General features: G+C 43.5%; 2 protein-coding genes across 2 annotated transcripts; one reads left to right on the forward strand and one right to left on the reverse strand.

The window, feature by feature from the left end:
- Nucleotides 1-9906: 9906 nt before the first annotated feature.
- si:ch211-222l21.1 (parathymosin) lies at nucleotides 9907-12422 on the forward strand. Its single transcript, XM_015959042.3, has 5 exons — nucleotides 9907-10116; nucleotides 10664-10750; nucleotides 11142-11205; nucleotides 11341-11411; nucleotides 11531-12422. The coding sequence occupies exons 1-5, from the start codon at nucleotides 10066-10068 to the stop codon at nucleotides 11600-11602; spliced, it is 345 nt and encodes a 114-aa protein (XP_015814528.3). The 5' UTR covers nucleotides 9907-10065; the 3' UTR covers nucleotides 11603-12422.
- A 449-nt stretch (nucleotides 12423-12871) lies between these two features.
- Nucleotides 12872-21949, reverse strand: slc45a1 (solute carrier family 45 member 1). The gene is made up of 10 exons (XM_015959040.3): nucleotides 21689-21949; nucleotides 20689-21129; nucleotides 20508-20600; nucleotides 20152-20376; nucleotides 18877-19766; nucleotides 18638-18791; nucleotides 18380-18556; nucleotides 18083-18288; nucleotides 16401-16626; nucleotides 12872-13314 (listed from the first exon to the last, which is right to left on the reverse strand). The coding sequence occupies exons 2-10, from the start codon at nucleotides 21107-21109 to the stop codon at nucleotides 13286-13288; spliced, it is 2421 nt and encodes an 806-aa protein (XP_015814526.1). The 5' UTR covers nucleotides 21110-21129; nucleotides 21689-21949; the 3' UTR covers nucleotides 12872-13285.
- Between the last annotated feature and the right edge of the window lie 220 nt (nucleotides 21950-22169).

Genomic DNA, 22169 nt, shown 5'->3' on the forward strand with positions numbered 1-22169 from the left:
CTAACGTGCCTGAAAGTTTGTTTGTTTTTTCCAGATATTTTCCTTGTTAATCACGATCATAAATGGTTAACACAAATTCCAGTTTCTGCACAATTTGTGTGCAGTTTTCACATTTTTATGCATGACAAAAAAGACAGAGGCAATCTAACACAGTTAGTGTGCACTGACACTAAAGAAAAAAAACACAGAAGAACTTCATTTTGTTCTACAACTGTTTTAGATGTAATTCATCCAAACATCCTCCATGAAGCACAATGGTGCAACGATGGCATATCCACTGCAGAGAGCAGCTTCCTGTGTCAAAAACAAAAAAGAAAGAAACGCCTATTTTAAGAAACATATTTATACTGCCAGCTCAGTAAAACAATTAACAAAGCCTGTTACTGGCTGTATTTATATTTTAAAGGTCAAACTAATGTCTTGTTTTTTAAAACAGCTCTACACAGGAAAAGAATAATTTGGCAGGAATGTTGAAAATAAGAAACTGACACATTTGGGTCATTGTTTTAAATGTCTTCAGTTTTGTTATTTTTATTTACTTCAAGGGTTTCGTCCACCCCAGGTGCGTTTTTATGAAAGCATTTTCAGGAAGCAAAACTGCTTTGAGTCGGATCAGCCAATGACTGGATTTGCTCCAGACAACCATGCACTTAAGTGTGTGGCTATATGAGAAACAGATTATCAGATAGAAAAGGGCGTGCTGTGGTGGCAACGCAGCTGGGTGGTAGTGGTGGGAGATGAGATGGAGGAGGCTGCTTTCTTTGAAATTCAACACTCACTCAGCCCCCTCCGCTCCCTAAATATTCTCTGTGCACACGGCACTCTGCATTGCCATAGTAACCTTCCTTTTAATCACAACAGAGACCTCATTTCCTGCTCCTGACAAAGAGTCCTCATTGCCTGTGGAGGCCGTCTGCATCAGCCACCTCTCCAGAGCCCACCTCCTTCTATGGTCTGGACCTACCAGCAGCCTCCTCTCTTCACTCCTCCTTTCCACCTTTTCTCTCCTGTTTTAACTTGAAAATCCGCCTATTTTGTTTTCTTCACAAAAACCCTCTTTTTATGTTTCTAATTTTCTGCAGTTACTTTTCTTCATCCTTCATTTCCACTCAGATGTATTTGTTGCATTTAGTCATTCTAAAAGTTACTAGAAACTCAGCTGGGCAAGCTAGAACATGTTAATTTACAAACTTGCGTGTGGCTGCTGCTTACTCATAAAAAGGATTGGAGTGTGTTTCAGTGTAAAAGTTGTAAATAATTATATTATCTGTTATAAGTTCATGAGTGGCAATAAATTGGCCGGTACGTCTTTGACGTCACTGGTCACATGGCTCAATCTAAGCCAATCAGTTGCTGCACCAAGCAAGCAGCAGCCGTGAAACTCACAGAACAAGAGTGAAAAAGTGACTTTTTGTTTAGAAAAATGGACTGCAGTACCCACACATCCACATAAAAGATATGTTTTCCTCAGGTGTCTTTATTCTGCTCCCGTGTTTGAATTTCTGCCTGGCCTGATCTGAACTGCTGAGCTTGACACATTCTGGAACCGTAGCATGTAAATGAAATGATAAATAAATGATAAGTGACCCACACTTGTTCAGTGCCTTTCAGAATCAGAGGACTCCAAAGCGCTCTACACTACAGTGTACAAAGAATAGGCCTGAAGCATAAATTCAGTGGAGGGACATGACACTATAGCCTCTTTAAGACAGACCATTGCATCATTACAGAGTGATAAATCCAAATTTGTGGGTCTCGTAAATGCGGCAAGGAGCAAAGGGGAAAGGTGATAAAACTCGATTCTGATGCGCTTAGCCTTTTAACAGCGTCCTCGTCTTTTCCGACAGTGCGAGCTATTTCTCTCCAATAATTATTAACAACATGTTGATCACGATGATCTTTGAGAGCTGAATCATACAAATGTCTGTATTTACGAACCTCTGCCATACTAGTTCTTGCCAGTCCGCCATGTTTTTCCGTGTCCGACCGTCCGCGTGGTTAGAAAATTTCCTAGGTGCGCGGTGCGGAAAGTTTGGGTCATACGGGGGCGCGGTGGAGGGGCGTGGCTGTTAAAATGACGCAATTTTGCAGCGTGGAGCCGTGCGAACCTCGCGGACGCGTCAAGCATAAACCAAGCTTGAGCCCCTCGCCTCTGACGGCTAAACGCGTGTCAGCCCCGCCTTTGGAGCGACTGTGGGAGGCTCTCCCGCGACAGAGGGTGGTCACGTAAGTGACGTATACTGCGCACCGAGTGCCGGCCGAAAGGGATATTAACACAGATAGACATGGTCTCTCACTGGTATCTTTCAACCACCTACAATATGACAAACTGGATGGACGCGGAGACCATGGAGCTTTTGGCCGTGCGAGCGGATGAACAGATTAGTCGCATTTTACGGGGACAGTGAGAGACAGCCAGTTGTTCGACAGAGTGGTGAAAACACTGGCTGGGCGGGGCGTCAAGATGGAAAAAAAAGCAGGTCACATCAAAGCTAAAGGTCCTGAAAAAGAAATTTCATCAGTCTGACGTGTCTTCCGTCTGACGCTGAATGTGCGACCCTGCACGTCACATGTGTGTGTGTGTGTGTGGGGGGGGGGGGGGGGGGGGGCAGCGACCTCCCTTTATCCCGTCTTGGTTTGAGAGGTGCCTGATGGCAGTTTATTCTAGCATCAGCTTTGCTACTATAAATGTCAAAATCCTCCCCAGGGAGCTGCGGCAAATCCCGTTTTGCAAAAGCTATGGTCCTGTAAAAACAGCTTGTGATTCTGGTATGCACCTAAAATGTTCTGCTTTGTGACTGTTAGCTGTGTATTACAGTTTGCAGACACAACACCCCGCTTAAGCATCGGTTGGAATGTGGGTTATATTTACACCCATAAACATAAATATTGATTTGAGTAACTTTGTAGTGCAAAAATGATGTCAGTAGCTAAATTAATGTTGCATACACCACTATCAAATGTTGGAGACTGTAGCTGATTTGAGTGGTCTTGTCACTAGCTAGCAGTTAGCTCATCAGTCCTGTATGACTCAGTACCACTTAACAAAGGCTATTCAGGAAGTCTTTAATTGTCCTTTTCTCACCATCATCCTGACTACCCAGTCAGACAGAAATGTTTAACTGAGAGGCTTGAAAATCTAGGAGGGGCTCAGAGTAGAGCTGCTGCTCCTCCAGCATCGACAAGTGGGGGTGCAGGCTGCTGATTTTCCGTAATGTAATGTTACAATAATCTGCTCACAGCTCTAGCTCTGGTAAGTTGTATTCAAATAAAAAAAACTGTTTTCTGCTAACTGTGCTCAACTTCCTGTTTCCATTCTTATTCTGTTTCTAGGGAACTACTGCAGGTCAGAAGTAAAATGGTTTGTTCCTCTTATCAGAGACCCAAACTGTTATCTGAACCTTGAAAACACTTTGTGTCCTCTGTCTCCTCTCAGTCCTCCTCCTTTCTGTCTCCCTTGTTTGTTTATTTGGGATCATTGCCAGGTAGTTCCCCAGTCAGACTGCCTGCACCCACCATGCTCTCCTCCCCCTTTAAGTAGGCCACACCTCCCCACCCACCTTCCCGTCCTCTCTCCCATCCAGAAATGTTGCTAAGCAACCACCCACCAAGAGAGCTGGTGCATTTAGCAACCAATCAAATCACTAAAGAGATTTTCAAACACTGTTGAAGAACCAAAGAACCAAAGATAATGCTTTTATTTTTAACAAAGCCATTTTCTCTCTCTCTCTCTCTCTCTCTCTCTCTCTCTCTCTCTCTCTCTCTCTCTCTCTCTCTCTCTCTCTCTCTCTCTCTCTCTCTCTCTCTCTCTCTCTCTCTTATGAGATTTGCAAATTACAAACCATTGCAACTGTTTTACATTTAAACTCAGAGGCAAGTGTGCTTTTGTTCATTTTAAAATGTATATTCCCTCTGCACGTCCCAGCAGTTCACCACAGGGTGGCAGCACGGCAAGTTCCTCCATCACAACACAAGCTGCAACATTTTTTTCTACTGCTGTTGCTAAGCAATTCAGACTCTCATATCTTACCTGTGAAACATTTTTTTTTTATTTTTACAGATGTCCCTGACACCATTTTGTTTTTGTTATCACCATTTTGAAATGCATTTTCACAGGTAAAGCTAAACACTCGAGCAATGTTTCACCAATCTACTGACATGAAAAGCATAGTAAAATCACTCATTTCTACAGATGTAAACTGCATTTCTCTGTTGCTTTAGTGGTTAAAACATGCTCTTTGATGAGGATCCAAGTGTAGGTTAAATATTAGCCATGAACCGTTTCAGTTGGCTTCATCCCATCATGCAGGAGGCAGGAAATGTGCTCTTGAGTGATTAGGCCTGCAGCTCTTGTCTTCCACTTTACAAGCAATTGGAGCAATGTGTGCTCTCTTTGATTCGATGTGTTGTGCAGCTTTTTTTTATGTGTCTAAAGCTTTGAGATCTTACACAGAGTTAATCCAGCTGAATTATTACTATTTTTTTTATCACCCAGTTGTTTCTTTCTTTTTCTTTTTTTCCACTCCAAGTCCCTGCCCCCCTCCTCAGTCCCCATGTGTGCGAGTCCCTCATCTCCGCTTTGGTTGCTGTGCAGATGGCTCTTTGTTGGTGCTTCACAATGGGTCTAAGGTCAGTGTGCCTCATTCCAACACACTCAAACTTCTTCACTCCAGCTGACTCGTGCCGTTTTATAGAGTTTATCTAAACAGATTTTCCATCAAACACCACCACTGCACGTGTGTGAGAACGGTTGTGTTTTTGTGCTCGGTCAAGAGGAAGTTGTAAAACCACAAATGTAGTAGAGAGACACCGTGGACTTCACACACATCACACATCATGTCTAGTTTTTCATATCGGATCGACATTAGAGGCCCCTCAACAAAATCACAACCGTGCTCATCCCGCTTCTTATTCCCGGATTAATGTGTCTCATTGTAGCATCTCTAAAACAAACCAGACACGAGAATATCAGTCAGATCAGCCACAGAAATACAAATGCAAATCTGCCATCTGCTCTGTGATCTTAAACCACCCTTTATTCATCACTCAAGATCTGATGTGATAGTGCACATTGCTCAATCCTTCACATTTAGTCCAAAAAGCAACATGATTCTGATTTTTGGAATGATATAATACACAGGCTGACAAGTTTTGGTGCTGCAAGGACAAGTGGCGACAGTGTCCTTATATGTGGAATCCTCTGTGCCAGAAACAGGAGCATGAACATCCCATGCAGAACTATGATGCTAGGAAGAAAGCCTAAGAAGCATGCTTGCAACGAAAGGATGAGAAACACAACCATGAGTTTTCAGGCCAGCATGCAGAAAAAGAAGGCAGGTAGAGTGTAGAGAAAGGCGGGAAACATGAAGGAGGAGGAGCCCTTCTTGCAAAGCAGTAGGAATTACTGGAAATTTCCACTTTCCTCTGGCAAGACGGTGGCAGGGGAGGAGCTACGAGGCGAAATAAATAAGACGGGAGAGCACAAGTTAAATGCAAGCCGTGTGCTGTCGAAGAAAACTTTAACTTTCTCCTTTTTGTCCTAGATTTATGAGACCTTGTGTTTGGATTACGGCAGCAACTTCAGCTAAGTATTGTTTACTGCGCTAAACACTTTGTTACCATCAAATGCCTCCTGCTGCTTTATTTTCTGATTTTTTTTTCTATGATTATTTGGAAAAGAAACAGGAAGTCCTGTAGTCACCAAGCAGCAAACAGACTGCACAGAGCCATGTCTCTGCCGTGCGTAAAGATGCACAACATGTTTACACGTCACGTCTATCATCCGTTCATTAACCCACTTGGCCATTGTCTAGTAGCTTCTTAACACATCTGGTGTAGCTTTATACCTAAATACCTCAAGTGACCCTTGCTCCCTTCAGCTCCTTCCAGTGCTTCCACCCACACCTTGATGCCTGCTGGGAAATGCAGTCCCCATGGCGCATTCTGGGTCTGCTCTTTGTCCAATCAGCTGCTCCTTACACAGCCTCAGAGGGAACAGTGCACAGTGTTTATTATCCTGTCCAACCCTGATATTCTGCTCTCGATGATCACAAACAAAAATGCAAAAACTTTTGCAGTCTGAAGTGACTTGAAGTAAATGAAAAACACTGCTTCACATAATCAAGAGGTGCTCCTGACTGGCAAAATGTTCATATTAATAAAAATACTGTGACGAAGCATCAGTTTGAAGATGATCCAGATGTTTATGACGCTGGCTTTCTTTGTTATTGCTCTGCTTTATAAAGTAATTACATTGTTGTTGATGCACTCAGCCTCTTTGATTTTAAAATGTGTTTGCATTTCATTGGCCAGCTTATGGTGCAAAATGTTATGTGATCTTTTTGCTCTTGGGTCATGTATTGTGAAGGACTCAACATCCACCAGATCAAATTGTATCTCTGTACAACCGCCTGAGTTAGAGATATTGTTGTGTTTGTTAAAGGTGCCCAAAGTAAGAATGACACCCTGTGGTCAAATATGGGTACTGCAGTCCCTGGTAAATGGCCTGTATTTGATATACCGCCTTCTAGAGTCCTAGATGGCGGTAATGTGGCACGATCTTGTCTTTTTAAAAAAGATAAAGTAATGGCGGTATAAAGGGTTTGTGCAGCAGTCGATGCGTTGTCACGGACAGCTTAGACGTAACTTGTTTCTTTTATCCCGATTGAAGCCACGCTACTTACACTTTTTCGTGAGCCACTGAAAAAGGTCGTTGTCCTTCACAGTCCTCGTGAACCGTGCTTCAGCTCCAACGGCCAGAAGCTCCCAAACCATCTTCGCTCTGGTTTGCCATCTCATCTGATGCTGTTTACCAATGTAAACAGACTCCCAATGTTTACGTGCATTTTCAATAATGTTGCAGGCCGGGGCTTGGCAGACATTCCACACGAGATCATCATGACATCACCATCTGTCGCATGAAGGCGTGACTTTCATTTAAAAGTTCAGCATTGCTGTAATATTATTATCAAGCTTGCTGGCACGAATGCAACAATAATCTTGCCTCACCATTTTGCCATGGCACTTTCAAAAGACATCGTGGCGACAATATTACCATGATTTGCCGCCACGGTGTGTCTTTTGAAAGCGGCTGAAGCAACCTTCCTTCCAAGGTGATTGAGACATTAGACTGTTTTTTAATTATTTCACTTACTTTTCGTACCTTTAAATCATCTCAAAAGGAGTTGACTCCTAAATTTATTCAGTTGTAGATCTACAAGCAGTGATAACCTTTGGGCATTTCGCTCCATGCATGCAACAGGCAGCTGAAATGTTTCCACCATTATTGGACATGACTTTACTAAAACGCAGCTACTGTAGATGAGAAGAGTTTAAATGCCTTCTCATTTCCTGTGCGTTTGACATCAAGTGTGCCAGCGTGAAGTCAGCATTATGTTGTCCCCTACAGGTCGTCTGAGCTGCAGAAAGGCAACCAGACCTTGCAGGACACTGCTGTTCAAAACAAAAGAGCACAGTTTGGCCCCCACCAGTTCTTCCAATTATTGGGTCCCCTCCCCCGCTTAAGCCTGATCTTTGCTCTTTGATGGGCCCCCACTTTGCTCTTCCCTTCAGATCTGAAATTCCACAAGTAGGATCAGCTTTTGTTCTCGAGTAAATTGGGGTGAAATTAACCTGCTTGTACTTCCCATCGTTTATCTTAAAGTCTGTGACCCCAGCAGGTAAAGAAGAGCTCGATACAATGATAAATGTTTCCCGAGAGGAGCTGCTGCATAACATTTTCATTTATTTTCAAGCATGACACACACAAAGAGGCTTTTCTTCTTTTAGTCAGTAGTACTTTCTGTGGTCTCACAGTTTTGAGTATCATAAAAAGGTTTTTCTATCCCTGAATGTGGAAAATGTGGTAAACAGAGAGGCTGGCAAAGAAAAAACTCTCACTTTTTTTTTTTTTTTTTTTTACTTTACTTCAGTTACATTTGTCGCTTGGTCACTTTTACCTGCTTTAACTGAGATAAGTGATTTTTTTAGAGCAAATCAGTCGCAAATGGAAACGTTTCTTGAGGTGGGCAACAAGAGAGGGAAAAAAGAAACAGGAAATGATCTCACAAACAATCCTCCTCTCTTTGATTGCTCCCATTTTCCATTTACAGAAAATGTGAGTAATGCCTTCTGGTGCTTTAAAGTCTGTTGCACTCATCCTCCCGTGGATTTACAGTAGTCTCTAGGCTCATTTTGGCTCTAAAATACTGCAAATGCCTGCTTTCGATGCTCTGGAGATTTCGCAATCTCCTCCTGCAATGTATTTTTAACTGCAAGATCTAAAAATAAATGAATTTTTTGTATGATATGGATGAAAATGCAACCCTTTCCTCTGGAAATACAGTTGAATAACATAAACAAGAGAAGAGATTAAAGCTCTAAATGACCAGCTCACTAAAACACAACCCTTTGATCTCTATGTGTAATTATACTCCTCATAATTATATTTCTGCTGAATGTAGGGTGAATGACAAGCGTTTGGCTCGTAGACTTCTCCATAGACAGCAACTTTAAGGAGTGCATCAGACTGAGATGTAAACTGAGGCGTCTTGGGATTAAGATACGCTGTGGGAATGTGCTGGGACAAGTTCAAGACCCTTTAAGCCTCTTTTATAAGACAGACAAGACCATCAAGATCTGAAACACTGACCCAAATGTTCCCAAAATAAAGGTGGAAATTAGAATATTGCGATAATGACCGCAAGTACAAAATGTGTGGATAGTGAAAAAAAAATTATGAAGTGCTGAACGTTGGAGGATCATTCCATAGCATGTGTACTGTACTTCTGACAATCGTGCAGTGACTGGATGCACTGCAGGCTTCAGAATTCAGGAATGTTTCCAGTGTATTTAGTTCATCAGCTAAAGCAGTAAACTCAATGATGACACACCTAGCCTTAGTGAACTCCTCTGAATGAGCACTGGTGTGTTTAGCAGCATTTACACTAACAAATATAATGACTTTTTTTCAAAATAAATTGTTTAAACAGTGCTTCATACATTCAATCAAAAGTGTATTTTTATTAACATCCAACAAAGGTTCATTAACCTTTGTAGCTTCTCACAAAATGTAGTTAGTAAATCACTTTTTAACATGGAAATTAAAATTGTTTTAAGGCATTTACTGTAAAGGATTTTTCTGTTAGCCAAGCAAACGTGTTAAGCTCTTTTTAAATAAATACCTTAGTAAAATATCAGCAGTAACTGAAATGAAAACTAAATATATTTATGTAAATGTATACTTTAGTCAATGTAAGTGTGTGTGTGTGTGTGTGTGTGCGCGCGCGTGTGTGTGTTCCTGCAGTTGAGACAAAAAACTAAAGTTTAAGTGGTGTGTGTGTGTGTGTGTGTGTGTGTGTGTGTGTGTGTGTGTTCCTGCAGCTGAGACAAAAAACAAAAGTTTAACTATACTTGATCTGATCAGATACGTATGTCCTTACTGGAGTTAAATATGGAAAGGAGGAGTGGCCGTCTGCTTCTCACACCCGCATATTACTCCTTTTTTTTTTTTTTGGTCTGTAATTTGATACCTCATTTCTGCAGAACAGACCGTTAAGACAAAAGAAGTAGCCCGTGGCCATGTGTGGTAATATTTAAACAATATATCATACTTTAAACAGCCTTTATTTGTCGCTAGAACTGATAAAAGTAGTAAAACTTTAACAGCAGAAAGCTCGCATCCACTGTTAAAAGAAATCTGTTGAAAACAAAAACAAATGTATGTGCAGTACGAGAAAATAAGTAAGGTCCGACGGCACAGCGCTTTAAAAGGAACCGACCAATCAGCGACGAGATAATCGAGAGGCGGGAATTTTTTGTGAGATTGACAACACTTTTGTTCAATCGCTTGCCCCGTTGGTCGATGCTGACCAATCACGTGCGGGATCTTGCCGCCGTATCCAACGAGAGTGGATTTTCAACGAGCTCGAGAGAAAAGCGGAGAAGGGCAGACATCATTTCTCTCTCAGCGTCTTTCGACTAACCACACGGGGGCAACGAGAGGAAAAGAAATAAATCTTTAGAAATTAAAATAGACTTGTAATTATCTATATTACTTCAATAACTATGGCCGATACAGTCGCTGACACAACCGCCATCACAGAGGTTACAGCTAAGGTGCGTTTCATTCATTTTGATTTGGGGGTGGGGGTGAAACAGTCGTTTTAAAAGGTTTTGATAACTTTTTTGAGTTATTGTCTTAAAAACCGTAAAGCGAACAACAGTAAGGTATTAAACGAAAGTATGAATTTGTACCGTCAACGTTACTCCGTGTAAGTTTAAACTGATTGGCGAAACGTGTGATGCACACAATATTGTTTTCTTGAATTGTCTTTTCTCGACGCGGATATTAAGTCTTGAACAATTTACGTCGTCGAAAGCAGTTTTTCGGTGTCTTTGACTGAAAACGAGCGCGGTGTGGATGGTTGTGAGGTTTCGTTGAGCAGACAAAGCGGTGAAAACGGTGAAGCGGAGCTGCTGTGGGCGGGAAGCTGCAGCGCGTTCACAGCACGCGGCGTGAGGAGATGAAAAACACCGCCGCTCTCTGTTTCTGTCACGAATTATCTCTATTTTCTAAACATATTCTAACAAATCTTTGTTTCAACCACACTACCGGTTCTCGGAAGAGTCCACTCTTTGATCACGGCGTGCTTTTATTTTGTAGGAGCTGAAGGAGAAGAAAGAAGTGGAAGCAGCAGCAGCGGAGGAGGAGGAGAAGACCGACAGCGGGGACGCACCTGCCAATGGCACAGTGAGTCTGAAACACAAACCAGCCTCATGGCCTTTTGTCTTAGCGCCGCTCGTCATGCAGGTGTCGCTGCACCCTTCCCCAGCTCCCGTTCAGCTGCTCCCTCCACACGGGGCTTTGTTTGGGTTGTGAAACGACACAGATGTTTGCTAGCAACCCACAGACGTCTCCATTGGTTTCTCTAGTCTGTGGTTTCTCAGAGCTTTCGCGTTAATCCTCAGAGGAAGTAATAAGAGGTAAACACGTGCTTATCTCAAGGGGAGAGTTTACATGTTGGTGTCTGGATGGTTATTTAAAATATCCGCATTAACTCTACTATATTATCTAAACCTTTTCTTGTTATAAACCCAATCATTAGTCTTGTTATAAAAATTAAATTGCCCTCTGTTTTCAGAACGGTGCTGAACACACTGAGAAAAAGGAGGAAACTACAGAGGAGGAGCAGAAGAATGGAAGTGGTATGTTTCATTTTTGTCTCACATGTGACCTTAGTACATTAATATTTTAGTTGTTGACCCGGATCATGTACACCTATTGTGAAAACATGCAACATGTTTTCTTGATTGCACTTTTTTTTTTTTTTTTTTTTTCAGAAAAAGCAGAGGAAGCGCCCCCTGCTGAGGAGACTGATGCACAGCCTGTAAAGCGTGCAGCTGAAGAGGAGGTGGGTTGTCATCAGGCTGAAGACATGTTTAATCACTTGATTTTGACTAATCTGGTTATGTCAGGTCTTTGCTTATGCATGGTATCTTTTATTTTATTTATTTATTTATTTATTTTTAGGAAAAAGCTGAGACAAAAAAGCAGAAGACAGAGGAAAACGGAGATTCGAAAGAGGCAGATGTGGAGGCTTAAAACGCCGGTTCCCTGCTACATGTTTTTGCGGCACTGTCTCACCAGCCTGGTCAACATCGTGTTCTAGAGCTTGTGCTTTCTGCGGAAGATTTGTTTTTGGTTGCTCCCATGTTATCACATTGCACTGGAGTCTTGAAACCTAGAGGCCCTGCATACTTTTTATGTATGAAATGTTATTTATTGGTCTTTAAAAGGAGCTTTTCTTTTTGTACTTGTACGAATCAGGCCGCAGCATAAGATCAGTTCTTTTTATTTTACTAATGTTTCACACCATTATTAGAAGCACAGCCTCTATTATATCCGTGCTGACCAGATGATTCATACATACAGGCAGCTGCTCACCTTTAAGGCTCATGTTGACCTCTCTGATACATTTAAAAAGGACCAAAGACAAGTTTTAAGCAGGGGGTAATGGACAGTTGTTTTGGCATTTATTAGGTGAGGTGTCATTCTTTATTTTGTGTTAAGCTGCTACTTAATCCCTGGCTGCCCTGTTAACATAACAAATGGTGCAAATAGACAAGAGCTGTGCGTTGCACCTCCATGGATGGATTGTTTGACCTTTTTTCTGTGGAGGCAGGACTTTTGCAATGTTAATTAACCCCCTCTTAAATCTTAAAGCTTTGGTCATTTGTTCTGTATGCATTCCACGCAAGTTTGTACCATTTATACGTTGTTCTTGCATTTCTTGAATTTTATGTTATGGTTGAGTATCCCAATTCTGTGTAGACTGCCTTTTTCATAACCAGAATGGCATTTGGTTACTTCAGCCACTGCTTTGTATATTCTGATTAAGAAATAAATTTGTCTTTTTACTTAGTGTGTTTGTTTTGTCTTTTATTATTTGATAAATCTGTAAAATTGTGACTTTTAGATCTGATGTCACTTGACCCAGTTTCTCTTAACATGGAAAATGGCTGGCTCAGATGAAGGAGCTGGGGTAATTGATTTTCACTCACTTGGTAATGGAACAGGATGCAGAGGCTTGCTGTGCGCTGGTATACTGTGGCGCCCTCTTGTGGCAAAGTTGGACATCTGAGCACAAATTAAAATGAGCTACATGGATGATTAAAGAATGGACATTAGTCAAAACTGGCAAAAAGATTGTTTAAGTTTCAACTGAACCCTGGATAACAGCTTTAACAGTAACACTAACATGAGCTGAAGGTGATGCCATGTGACACAACCTGTGTCTCATCTTCCCCAGGCGAGCTGCAGCGTGATCTGTACAGTTACGGTTTCCAAAGAAACAAGCAGGGTGTGCATCTGGTCAGTCCAGGAGGCTTTAATAGGCAATTACTCAAGGAGCACGAAGGTGCTCAATGGATCCATCACAACAATGGGCTTCACATAATAGTAGTTTGTCTTGTGTCTAGGCCAGACGTATGCCGTGGTAGAGCAAATGTAAACAAAAACAAAACAAGATGGCTTCCTCAGGATCGAAGAAGGAAGAGCAGCTTCCAAGTGAGGACTGATCATTGTACTGAGATGATGGACTGTGCATGGTGGAGCAGAAGCCTATTGAATTGATCATGCACCCTAACGATGACGAGAAGCTCTGGCTGCTGGCTCTGAGAATCCCCACAGTCATTTCTAACGCCGTCCATCTTCAGAGTTACCCACAATCCACATGGGTCTTCTGTCCGTTTGCTGTTCTTCTGTTTTGCTTGACTGAATGCTGACTCACACCCCAGTTTCAACTTCTCCTCTTCCTGACAATGACAAGAATCATTGTCATTATTACAATGGAATGGCCGGGAGTACGGTGTCGGCTCAGAGAGCTGTCCGTGGCTTAGTGAGGGCCCAGAGAGAGCTACACCTGTGTGCTATGATGAACTGAATATTAACTGATGTGAATTAATAATGTGGGTGGGAGTATCAGCAAAAAGTCAAATTGGTCTCTGACGAACTAGATTGTGAAAAGTCTTTGCAATACAAAGGCAACCATGTTAAGCCCTTCTAATACTATGGAAAAGTGTATTCAGTATAATCTTATGAAAGTTAAGTAAAGGTTTGCTAACTCATGCTAAAATAGCTTTTAGGTGTACTGTAAAAATTTGAACAGTGTCATAAGTTACTTGCAGCACATTGATTTGACAGAAAATCCTGCTGTAGATGTGAATGCTGTTGATCTAACTCAGAGAAACAGGCAGGTAGACATTCCTTTGGCCATGTGACCAGAACAAAAACCGTGTTTCTTTGAGGGATCTCACTGCAGCTCATGCAGATGTTTGGGGACTGATCAAAGGAAAAAAAATGATGGTTAGCTTGAACGAAGGGATCGACACTGACACCCCAAACACCAACAAGCAAGCAAGAACAAAACCTGAGCTTTGACCGCAGAGAACTCGACAGAAAAACATCTAACTGATACTCAAAAAGTTTTTTCTTGGCTGTCACACACACACACACCCACACACACACACACACACACACACACACACACACACACACACACACACACACACACACACACACACACACACACACACACACACACACACACACTGTTTAAATCGGATGGAACAGCAAAGTATTAGTTTAATGAAAACTGAAACCATTTGGGCTTGACAGATAAAGATGCGTCAATAATTTAGCTTTTGTTTGCAGCTACACCCCGTAGGTTCGAAACTCGGCTGCGGCCTTTCTGCGTGGAGTTGCGTGTTCTCCCCATGCATGCGTGGGTTTCCTCCGGGTACTCCGGTTTCCCCCACAGATCACAACATGCCCTATAGGTTATAAATTGTAAGTCGCTTTGGATAAAAAGCGTCTGCTAAATAAATAAACATAACCCCCCAAGAGGTGACCGGGGGGCACCTAGGCACCCCTTTGTCACCCCAGGGAAGACCCCCACCCCCTCAATAACTCATATGTTAACACACATCATGCTGCATCTTCTGTAATCTGCAAATACATGTTAAATCCTATCAGAGCCTCCCCCCTACCCACCCACCATTTTCTGGTGGCGCCACTTGTTTGTTTGCAAATTTTTACAGAAGGATCTACAACACAACTTAGATAGAAGAGCAGCTGCCAACACCAGGGATGGGGCATCAATAAGTCATCTCCGTGCTGTGCTTTTCTTCAGCTCAGCAGCTAAACCAGGTGATTTCACTCAGCACAGTGAATGAACCTGGTTCAGTTGCTTAGCAGGACAAAAACATGCATGGAGATGACTTGTTGATGCCACAATTCCAGACAAGTCGTACAAAATACAAAATGACTAAGATACATTAATGAGAAAAATATCTATCTAGCAAAAAAAAGAAGATCTAATGACAAAATGCTCGTTTCTCTTAAATTTGGGTTTGTCAAATTTAATAAAAAACTGTAGATTATTAAACAAAGTCTCTCCAAATCATGACTTAAAGTCCACTTTAAATAATATTATCACACATGTTGGTCTTCTTCATTTGGAATAGTTTTGCAAATTGATTTGCGAGCTAGTGGCTCTCTCTGACATGGAGCTGAAGTATTTGTACTGCGGAGGAGAGAAGATGATGTATTTCATCCTGCTGTGGTCATGTGTTAAACCAAAGGTCAACACACTGGTTACGTGTTTCCTGCTGATTGTCAAGCTTAGCAGGACACAACGTCTGCGGCAAGGCCTTAGCCTCGTTTAGAAAACACTGCAGCCAATTTGCTGCAACGCTGAGTCGGCATCAGGGAGCCTTAGGTCGTTTATAAATGGTCAAACCGCGGTGGTTATGTGGTGCAATTGTTTCCTGTTTTAAAGGGGTAAGGGGGTAGTCTCTGTGCCGCTGTAGATGTCCGTTTAACTTGGACATAACTTGCTTTTTATTGCGACCGAAGCCGCACTCATTACGTTTTTTTTGACAAGCCGCTCCTAAAGGTGTCTGTGCTCAAGAGTTCCTGTGCAGTCTCTGGTGATCTGAGCTCCAGCTCCATCAGAGAGAAGCTCCCGGAGCTCTGCATCGCTCCAGTTGATCATCTCAGCTGGTTCTGTTCACTAAAGCGTAACTTACGGCCCGTGTTTACTTTCATTTTCAGTATAGCTGCTGGCCGGAGCTCAGCAGTAACTCCCCACTTGAAGATGACATCATCCTTTGTTGCGCCAATACTGCAAAATTCCCACAACGCCACCTGCCACAGCGCATTCATAAGGCACGCCATGGCATGGCAGCAGTATTATGCTGATTTGCCGGCATGGTGTGTCATAAAAAAGACTCTTTTTAGTAAAAATATGTTTTCTAGTTTAAATCTGGAGACTGAATAGGATTTTTTGGGGGGTACAAAAACAAAAATGGTCAATTTTGTCCATTTACTGTAATACATTGGTGGTTTTGTATCTATTAGATTTTACAGAGATGTAAAATACTGGAAGTGTACACCTTTCTTCACATCAAACCCAAACAGTTTCAAAGTTCATCCAATAAAAGAAAATTTATGCTGTTCGGATATATTCTCCCTTTTTTTGCAGGGCCTACTCGTTCAAAATGACCACACACATTCATTTGAAAAGGTTGGTGGGGAAGATGCGTGGGCACACACACTGTAAGAACACACACAGGTCATGTTTACACTTGTCAGAGAGGTGGTCAAATGTCTGTCTATCTGTCTGTTGAGCTCTGAGGAGAGCAGCGTGAAACATAGGGAACTGTGCTGTACAGTGTGCGGCAGGATGTGCGGCGTGTCTGTTGCTACCAGAGACATGAAACCCACTCAGGCGCTAGCATGGGGGTGCGTGGCGTTCAGTGTTGTAGTGAGGTAAACAGAATGAAGAGGCTTTGTTAAGAGTGCGCCAATAATGGCTGGGTCTCGTTATCGGGGGGCTCACCCTCAGGGGGGGGCAGCTGGTACACCACGCAGAGGGACGAGTACAGGCAACCCACGAATGACATCAGGCTTGCAAAGTACATCACTCCCTGAGCCCCGCCCACCAGCGAGGTCAGAGGTCCCATCGCCACAGAAACCAGGATCTGTGCCAGGAAATACTGACAGCTGAGAAGAGAGATGTCCACCCCCATCCCTCGTCTGGTCCCCTCCTCCGACGAGCCGCAAAACTGGAAGACAGGCATGATCACAGCAAACACTACAACACGATGAAGACGAGTTTCATATCCTGGGAAATCAGAGTTGTGCTCGTTGTGTCTACACCGAGCACGAAGGCAGCAGTTACTTTAATTCAACCACAACATAAAAATAGCTAACTGGAGAGCTTTTGAGAGGTTAATGCTGTAGGCATCCAGCTGCTGGATCTGCTTCATAATTGTCGTAGGCCCCTTTCAAATGAGCATTCCTTTTTATTCAGCTTCATGTGTGATTGAGCATCAAATACACATGCAGGAGCCCCTATTGTCTGAACAAACATATACTGCATGGTATTCATGCCACTATAGGTGCAGCCTCACAGTCTTATTCTGCATCAAATGTAACAGAGAGCTGAAAGTTACGCTCATACCTGCACATGAAAATGTGTTTCAGCAGGAAAACTTGATATAATTAAAGGTGTAGCAATTCATGAAGGAATGCCCCCCCACCCCCCCCACCCCCCCCAGCACCAGAGTTTAAAATGATAATTTTCTGAGAAATTATGTCAGTTTTGTCGAATCTTAAAAACAATGTTTGCACACAATTCTCTAAGGACTTGTGCGATCGGTTAGCTCTCAGAATATGTGGGGTGAATAGCTCTCAGCTACTACTACGTAAAAATATAGCTCAATAATAGTAATTTTGACTGAATTATAGCCATTTCTGTGTTGGTTAAAGTGAGCTGTGGTGGCCATCTTGAATTGGATTGGCTCCAAACATGAATCCGTTGCAAACGAACATCATGTGAATAATTTCTGAGAGTTTCATTAAAATCCATCCATTGGTTCATGGAATCATTTGCTAGCAGATGGACAAAGTCGACTCCAACAGCTAATGACAAGGTTTTAAACAACTATGCCGTGCAATGTGTGTTGCTTAGAGTTTGTCTTAAACATCAGAGCACCAGATTTTTCTAACAAAAAAATGTGTTGAGTGAGGTTACCTCTGGCAGCCGTTTTTAAAAAGGATTTACTCTAATCTGTGGGTTTACCTGTAAGGATCACCCTAACCCTAAACCTAAGGATTGCTTTCAGAACATTTCACCAATATCAGCTGGTGGCTCATGAGGTTTGCTAACAGGGTTGACAACAATGAAAATGGATGACTTGATCCCAGTGTTTTTGTGCAATTAGTAACACTCAGCCACTCCGAACGTTAGCTGAATGTTTGTAAAATAGTCTCAGTCACGGCCGTTTTGGTGTTTGTTACTACTAATCAGCTGTGGCAGATATCTTCACTTGGATTGACTCTGAAAACAAAATAACTGTAGATTTCATTCAAATAAATCACATAAACTGTGTGGTTAAAGAGCTACACATCAAGAAGGATGCCTCAAATAAACCACAAGTGAATGAAAACACACAACTTGCACGTTTTAAGTCAATACCAGGAAAAACAATCTATCTCTGCTCGTAAACAGACACTTACTTGAGGGCTTTGGTAGTATTCACACAGCAGAGAGTAAGGCAGCGTGCACAAAGAGGAGAAGAGCACCCCGTAGGTGACACAGAGCGAAAGCACCACGTAGAGATTTGTGGATAGCGTTGCCAGGCCCGTGCCCAAACCAAATGCCAAGTAGGCAAAAAAGTACAGCGTGCGGAGAGAGAAACGCTCCTCCAGTTTCTCCAGTATGGCTGCAAGATGTAGAAGATACAAAAACTGTAAGCATGAGACAAATTTTTATACAAATTCATCTCCCATGTGACATGAATGTGGGCGTTTTACCTGAATAGAAAGCAGCACTAAATGCATAGATGCACATGCCCCAGCAGCCCATGCTGACGCCGGCGTTGTAGCGCTGGTAAGCCTCAGAATCATGGGGCGCTTTGGGGTCTCCTTCAAACACAACCTCCCCCATGAAGTCGGTGTAGAAGAGCAGCATGCCCTCGAAGGACAACCAGCCTACGCCACACACAAGCAGAGTGTGTTACCCCACAACGCATGGTGGGATCAACAAGATTTTAAGAAAGCAACAGTTCTCACCCAGAAAATGATTAGTGCATAAACTCCTCAGTGAGGGAGGCATCCTGTAGATGGCTATACACAGCAGCTTCATTGACATTTGGGATTCTCCGGTTTCCACATTCTCACTTAGATCGCTCTCGTAGCGTACTCCATTCAGCAAAATGTTTGCAACCTGCTCCAGGGAAAAGAAAGGTTTAAACGGTCGTGGTGGTTACTAACTAAACAAGCTCATGTCAGAGCTTAAATTAGTTGCCGACCTGCTGGCTGAACGTCACGGTTCTCCTGCGTCCGTTATCCAGTCCGACGATCTGTGTTGCTGTGGGCTCCTCCATCAGCGCAAGACTCTGAGGTCGCTTCAGGATCCCAGCAGTGGATCCCCGGTGCAACCCTGCACCAGGCTGAGACTCCGCTGAGACCTGACCTTTCTGAGTTTGTGCATCCACCTCAGACTGAGGCCCTTCTGCAACCTGAGACTCACCAGCTGAGCAAGACCCAACGTCAGCCTGAGTTTGCTCTGCAGGAGGGTTCCCTCCCCCCTGTGAGGAGGCAGGAGGGGAGTCCCCTGGAGGCAGGGGTACAGTGATGGAGCTGTAGGCCAGGGCTGGGGGAGTCTGCTGACCAGTGTAGCAATCTATAAGCACACGGTCTATATAGGAGGTTCCTAACGAGGAGGCAAACTCATTGATGCCTGTCAGCGAGCTGTCCCTGCTAATAAAGCTGCCATATTTTGGAGTGAGGGGGCTTAGGGGGGAAATGGGACTCGTGAGGCCAACACAAAGACGGGCATTAGCGCTGCAAGAATGCGCCAAAGGGTCAGAATTACCTGGATGCGATTTAGAAAAACTGTAGCTGTAAAGTCCTTCCTCATTTTCTTCGTCCGGTCCCAGAGTCACTCCAGGGGGAACCGGAGGGGAGGGGGGAAGAGGGAGGCTGGGGCTTTTTAAATGGTTTTTACTGGAGTTTTTGTTTGGCTGGCTTTTTGGTAACGGCCTCTCGGGTATACTGATCAGAGTCATGGCTGTGGCGAAGACCAACGTGACACACGTAAACAGATAAATGACCCGCAGCTGACCCCCCATCGACCTCCCAAACTGCGTCTGGTCCCAGTTGATGCCACCTACAATGTAGCCAAATCCTCCTCCCAGTCCTGTGTGGTAAAAGGAGAAACCGTAAATAGAGCCTTTGGTTTGTTTTATTGAGGTCTGGTGATGCAGTGACTGATGATGTAACAGAAGGCAGAAGATTTGCTAGAAGTACAGTACGTCCTTTTTGACTGTTAACTTTTTTAATTATTTGGAATGTGTCTGTTGTATAGTTTTCTGGATAATTTTGTGACAATGATGCATAAAAGCACGCCTATCACTGACCCTTATATACCTTTTTTCACTGTTTCATATCCTTTAATGGAAATGCATTCTTCAATTTCAGTGTTTTGATTCCCACTAGAGTTGTTAGTGAAATGATATACCCAGATCATGTTTGTCTTCACTTCACAATGAATAAAACAAGAATTAAAGGATGCTTCCCATCACCTGCTAGTAACGCATGAATGTTCAGCCCTCGATCCTGATCCTCCGGGCTGCACACGTCCATCATGTAGGCGTGGCTCGGGTTGTCCGCTGAATCGGCGCTGAAATCCATCAAAACCACACCGCACACTGTCAAGATGATTCCCCACTTGTGGTTTGATGCTGTGTCAGCCAGGACACCCCCCATGTCCCGTCCATTCAACACCAGCGTTAGACCAACCAAAGCTCCTACATTAGATGAAAAAGTCAATATGTGGATGCTAAAATTTGTGAAAGGTATACATTTAAGACCTGAGGCATGTTTTTGTCTTTTCTTTGAAGTTAAACTCTGTGATTCAGTGTTAGTGCCACAGTCTTACCTACAGCCAAAGCAAAAATAAACGGTCTTCTCCTCCCAAACCTTGATGTACAACGATCGCTCCAAGCTCCGATGAGAGGCTGGACGAGGAATCCTTCAAGTCAGAAACAGGTGACGGAGTTAGAATCCTCGTTCAGAGCCAAACGACGGATCTGCTCGCGCATCCCCTATTATCCACTTACCAAGAATGGGACTAATGAACCACACCAAGCTGTAGAACTGATCAGGTAGGCCCATCTGTAAAAGCACAGGAGTCACATAAGCTGTTTCCATCGCGTAGCTAAACTCAATGCCAAACAGGATGCAGCCGTTGAAGAGTAGCTCTTGAAAAGTGCGCCTTGGGGGAAGCTCACTGAGGTCCAGCTGGTCCAGGGGACAGGGTGTGTTGGGCGGGGGAGGAGGGGAAGGCCGTATTAGCTTCCGGCGCTTTGGCTGTCTTTGGAAGTTGTTGGCCCTGTGGCTGAGGTGGCGAGTGGTGGATGTTGGGAAGCTGGCAGTCTTGGGTAGTGAGCTCCTCCAGATCCCTTCCTGAGCTGTGGATAACCTCCCTCCTGGACTGGCCAAGAGGGGGTCACTTGGGGTGCCCATGCCTGGAGATGACATCTCTCTCAAGTGGGAGTATTCTGCAGCATGGGGGGAAAGGAGTGGGGGAGTTATGTAAAATTATTAAAAACATGAAACACTTTGTTTGAATTTGAACAATCAGATTAGAGGTGACTCAAGTTCATTGTGACACTGTTTTGTTGCTGCTGATGGCTGCAGCTCAGCTACCAGGACACTGCAGTGATCAGCTGCCGGGGCTGATGGGCACGACGCACTGCATCCAGTGCGCATGTAATGCGCAGTCAGAGCCCATGTGCTTGCCGTGGCTGGCTACAGCAGTGTACTATGCGGCATGCAGCGCTCCCATGACGCCTGTTTCCATTTTAATTTTTCATGTGGAAGCAGAAAAACACAATGGAGCCGCTGAAAACACGGCAACAATGGTCGTCGCGCGCATTTAAACGATCATCCGAAAAATATCCAGATAGATCAGTTTTCCTGCATGCAGCGTCCTTCTGTTGCTGCTAACGACCGCTGACGTTTTTCCTCGACGTGACATTCAGGTCATAAAGGTGAACGCCCGGCAAGACAAGAGGATGAAGGAGGCGTGCAGAGAACGACAGAAAGGGCGATAATTACCTTCGCGGGCCGGCTCGTCATTTATTGCAGCGTTCTGTGAACAGTGGAACGAATAACCTCGTGTCAATTTCTGAAGTCATGACTGTTTTTGAAATGATCATTATTATGAGTATTTGTTTTGTTTTCCTTTGATCCAGGCATCCCCCCGCTCTCGCCTGTGTGCCTTCTCCTCCTTCCCCCTGTCTCGTCTCTCCATTCGCCTCAATTCCCGGTCTCTCCCGTGACGTCACGCCCCTCCCTGCAACATCAGCACCACGGATCTTTGCATCAGCATGTGCACAGGTTCATGACATTTAATCTGCCTCACATAAAAAAATAAACTTTCATTACATTACAAAACAGTACGTTCAATAATTACTGGAATGAAGCAGTTTTACTGACATCATCATCATGTTGGTTGTTCTAGTGATTGTTTTATTTTTAATGAAAACATTTTGCGAAACAATAAAAACTGCAGAATAGCGTCACACTGATTTCATTC

This window comes from Nothobranchius furzeri, chromosome 3 (genome assembly GCF_043380555.1).
Source record: "Nothobranchius furzeri strain GRZ-AD chromosome 3, NfurGRZ-RIMD1, whole genome shotgun sequence".
NCBI lineage: Eukaryota > Metazoa > Chordata > Actinopteri > Cyprinodontiformes > Nothobranchiidae > Nothobranchius > Nothobranchius furzeri.

What these genes read in the sequence shown, in the direction of transcription:
- si:ch211-222l21.1 (XM_015959042.3), top strand. Translation starts at nt 10,066, where the DNA reads ATGGCCGATACAGTCGCTGACACAACCGCCATCACAGAGGTTACAGCT. An exon ending in ACGCACCTGCCAATGGCACA is followed by an intron (nt 10,751 to 11,141) that starts GTGAGTCTGAAA and finishes CTCTGTTTTCAG; the next exon opens with AACGGTGCTGAACACACTGA. An exon ending in GGAGCAGAAGAATGGAAGTG is followed by an intron (nt 11,206 to 11,340) that starts GTATGTTTCATT and finishes TTTTTTTTTCAG; the next exon opens with AAAAAGCAGAGGAAGCGCCC.
- slc45a1 (XM_015959040.3), bottom strand. Translation starts at nt 21,109, where the DNA reads ATGTCATCTCCAGGCATGGGCACCCCAAGTGACCCCCTCTTGGCCAGT. An exon ending in AATACTACCAAAGCCCTCAA is followed by an intron (nt 16,627 to 18,082) that starts GTAAGTGTCTGT and finishes CCTGTCTTCCAG; the next exon opens with TTTTGCGGCTCGTCGGAGGA. An exon ending in CCAGCTGCCCCCCCCTGAGG is followed by an intron (nt 13,315 to 16,400) that starts GTGAGCCCCCCG and finishes TGTCATTGTCAG; the next exon opens with GAAGAGGAGAAGTTGAAACT.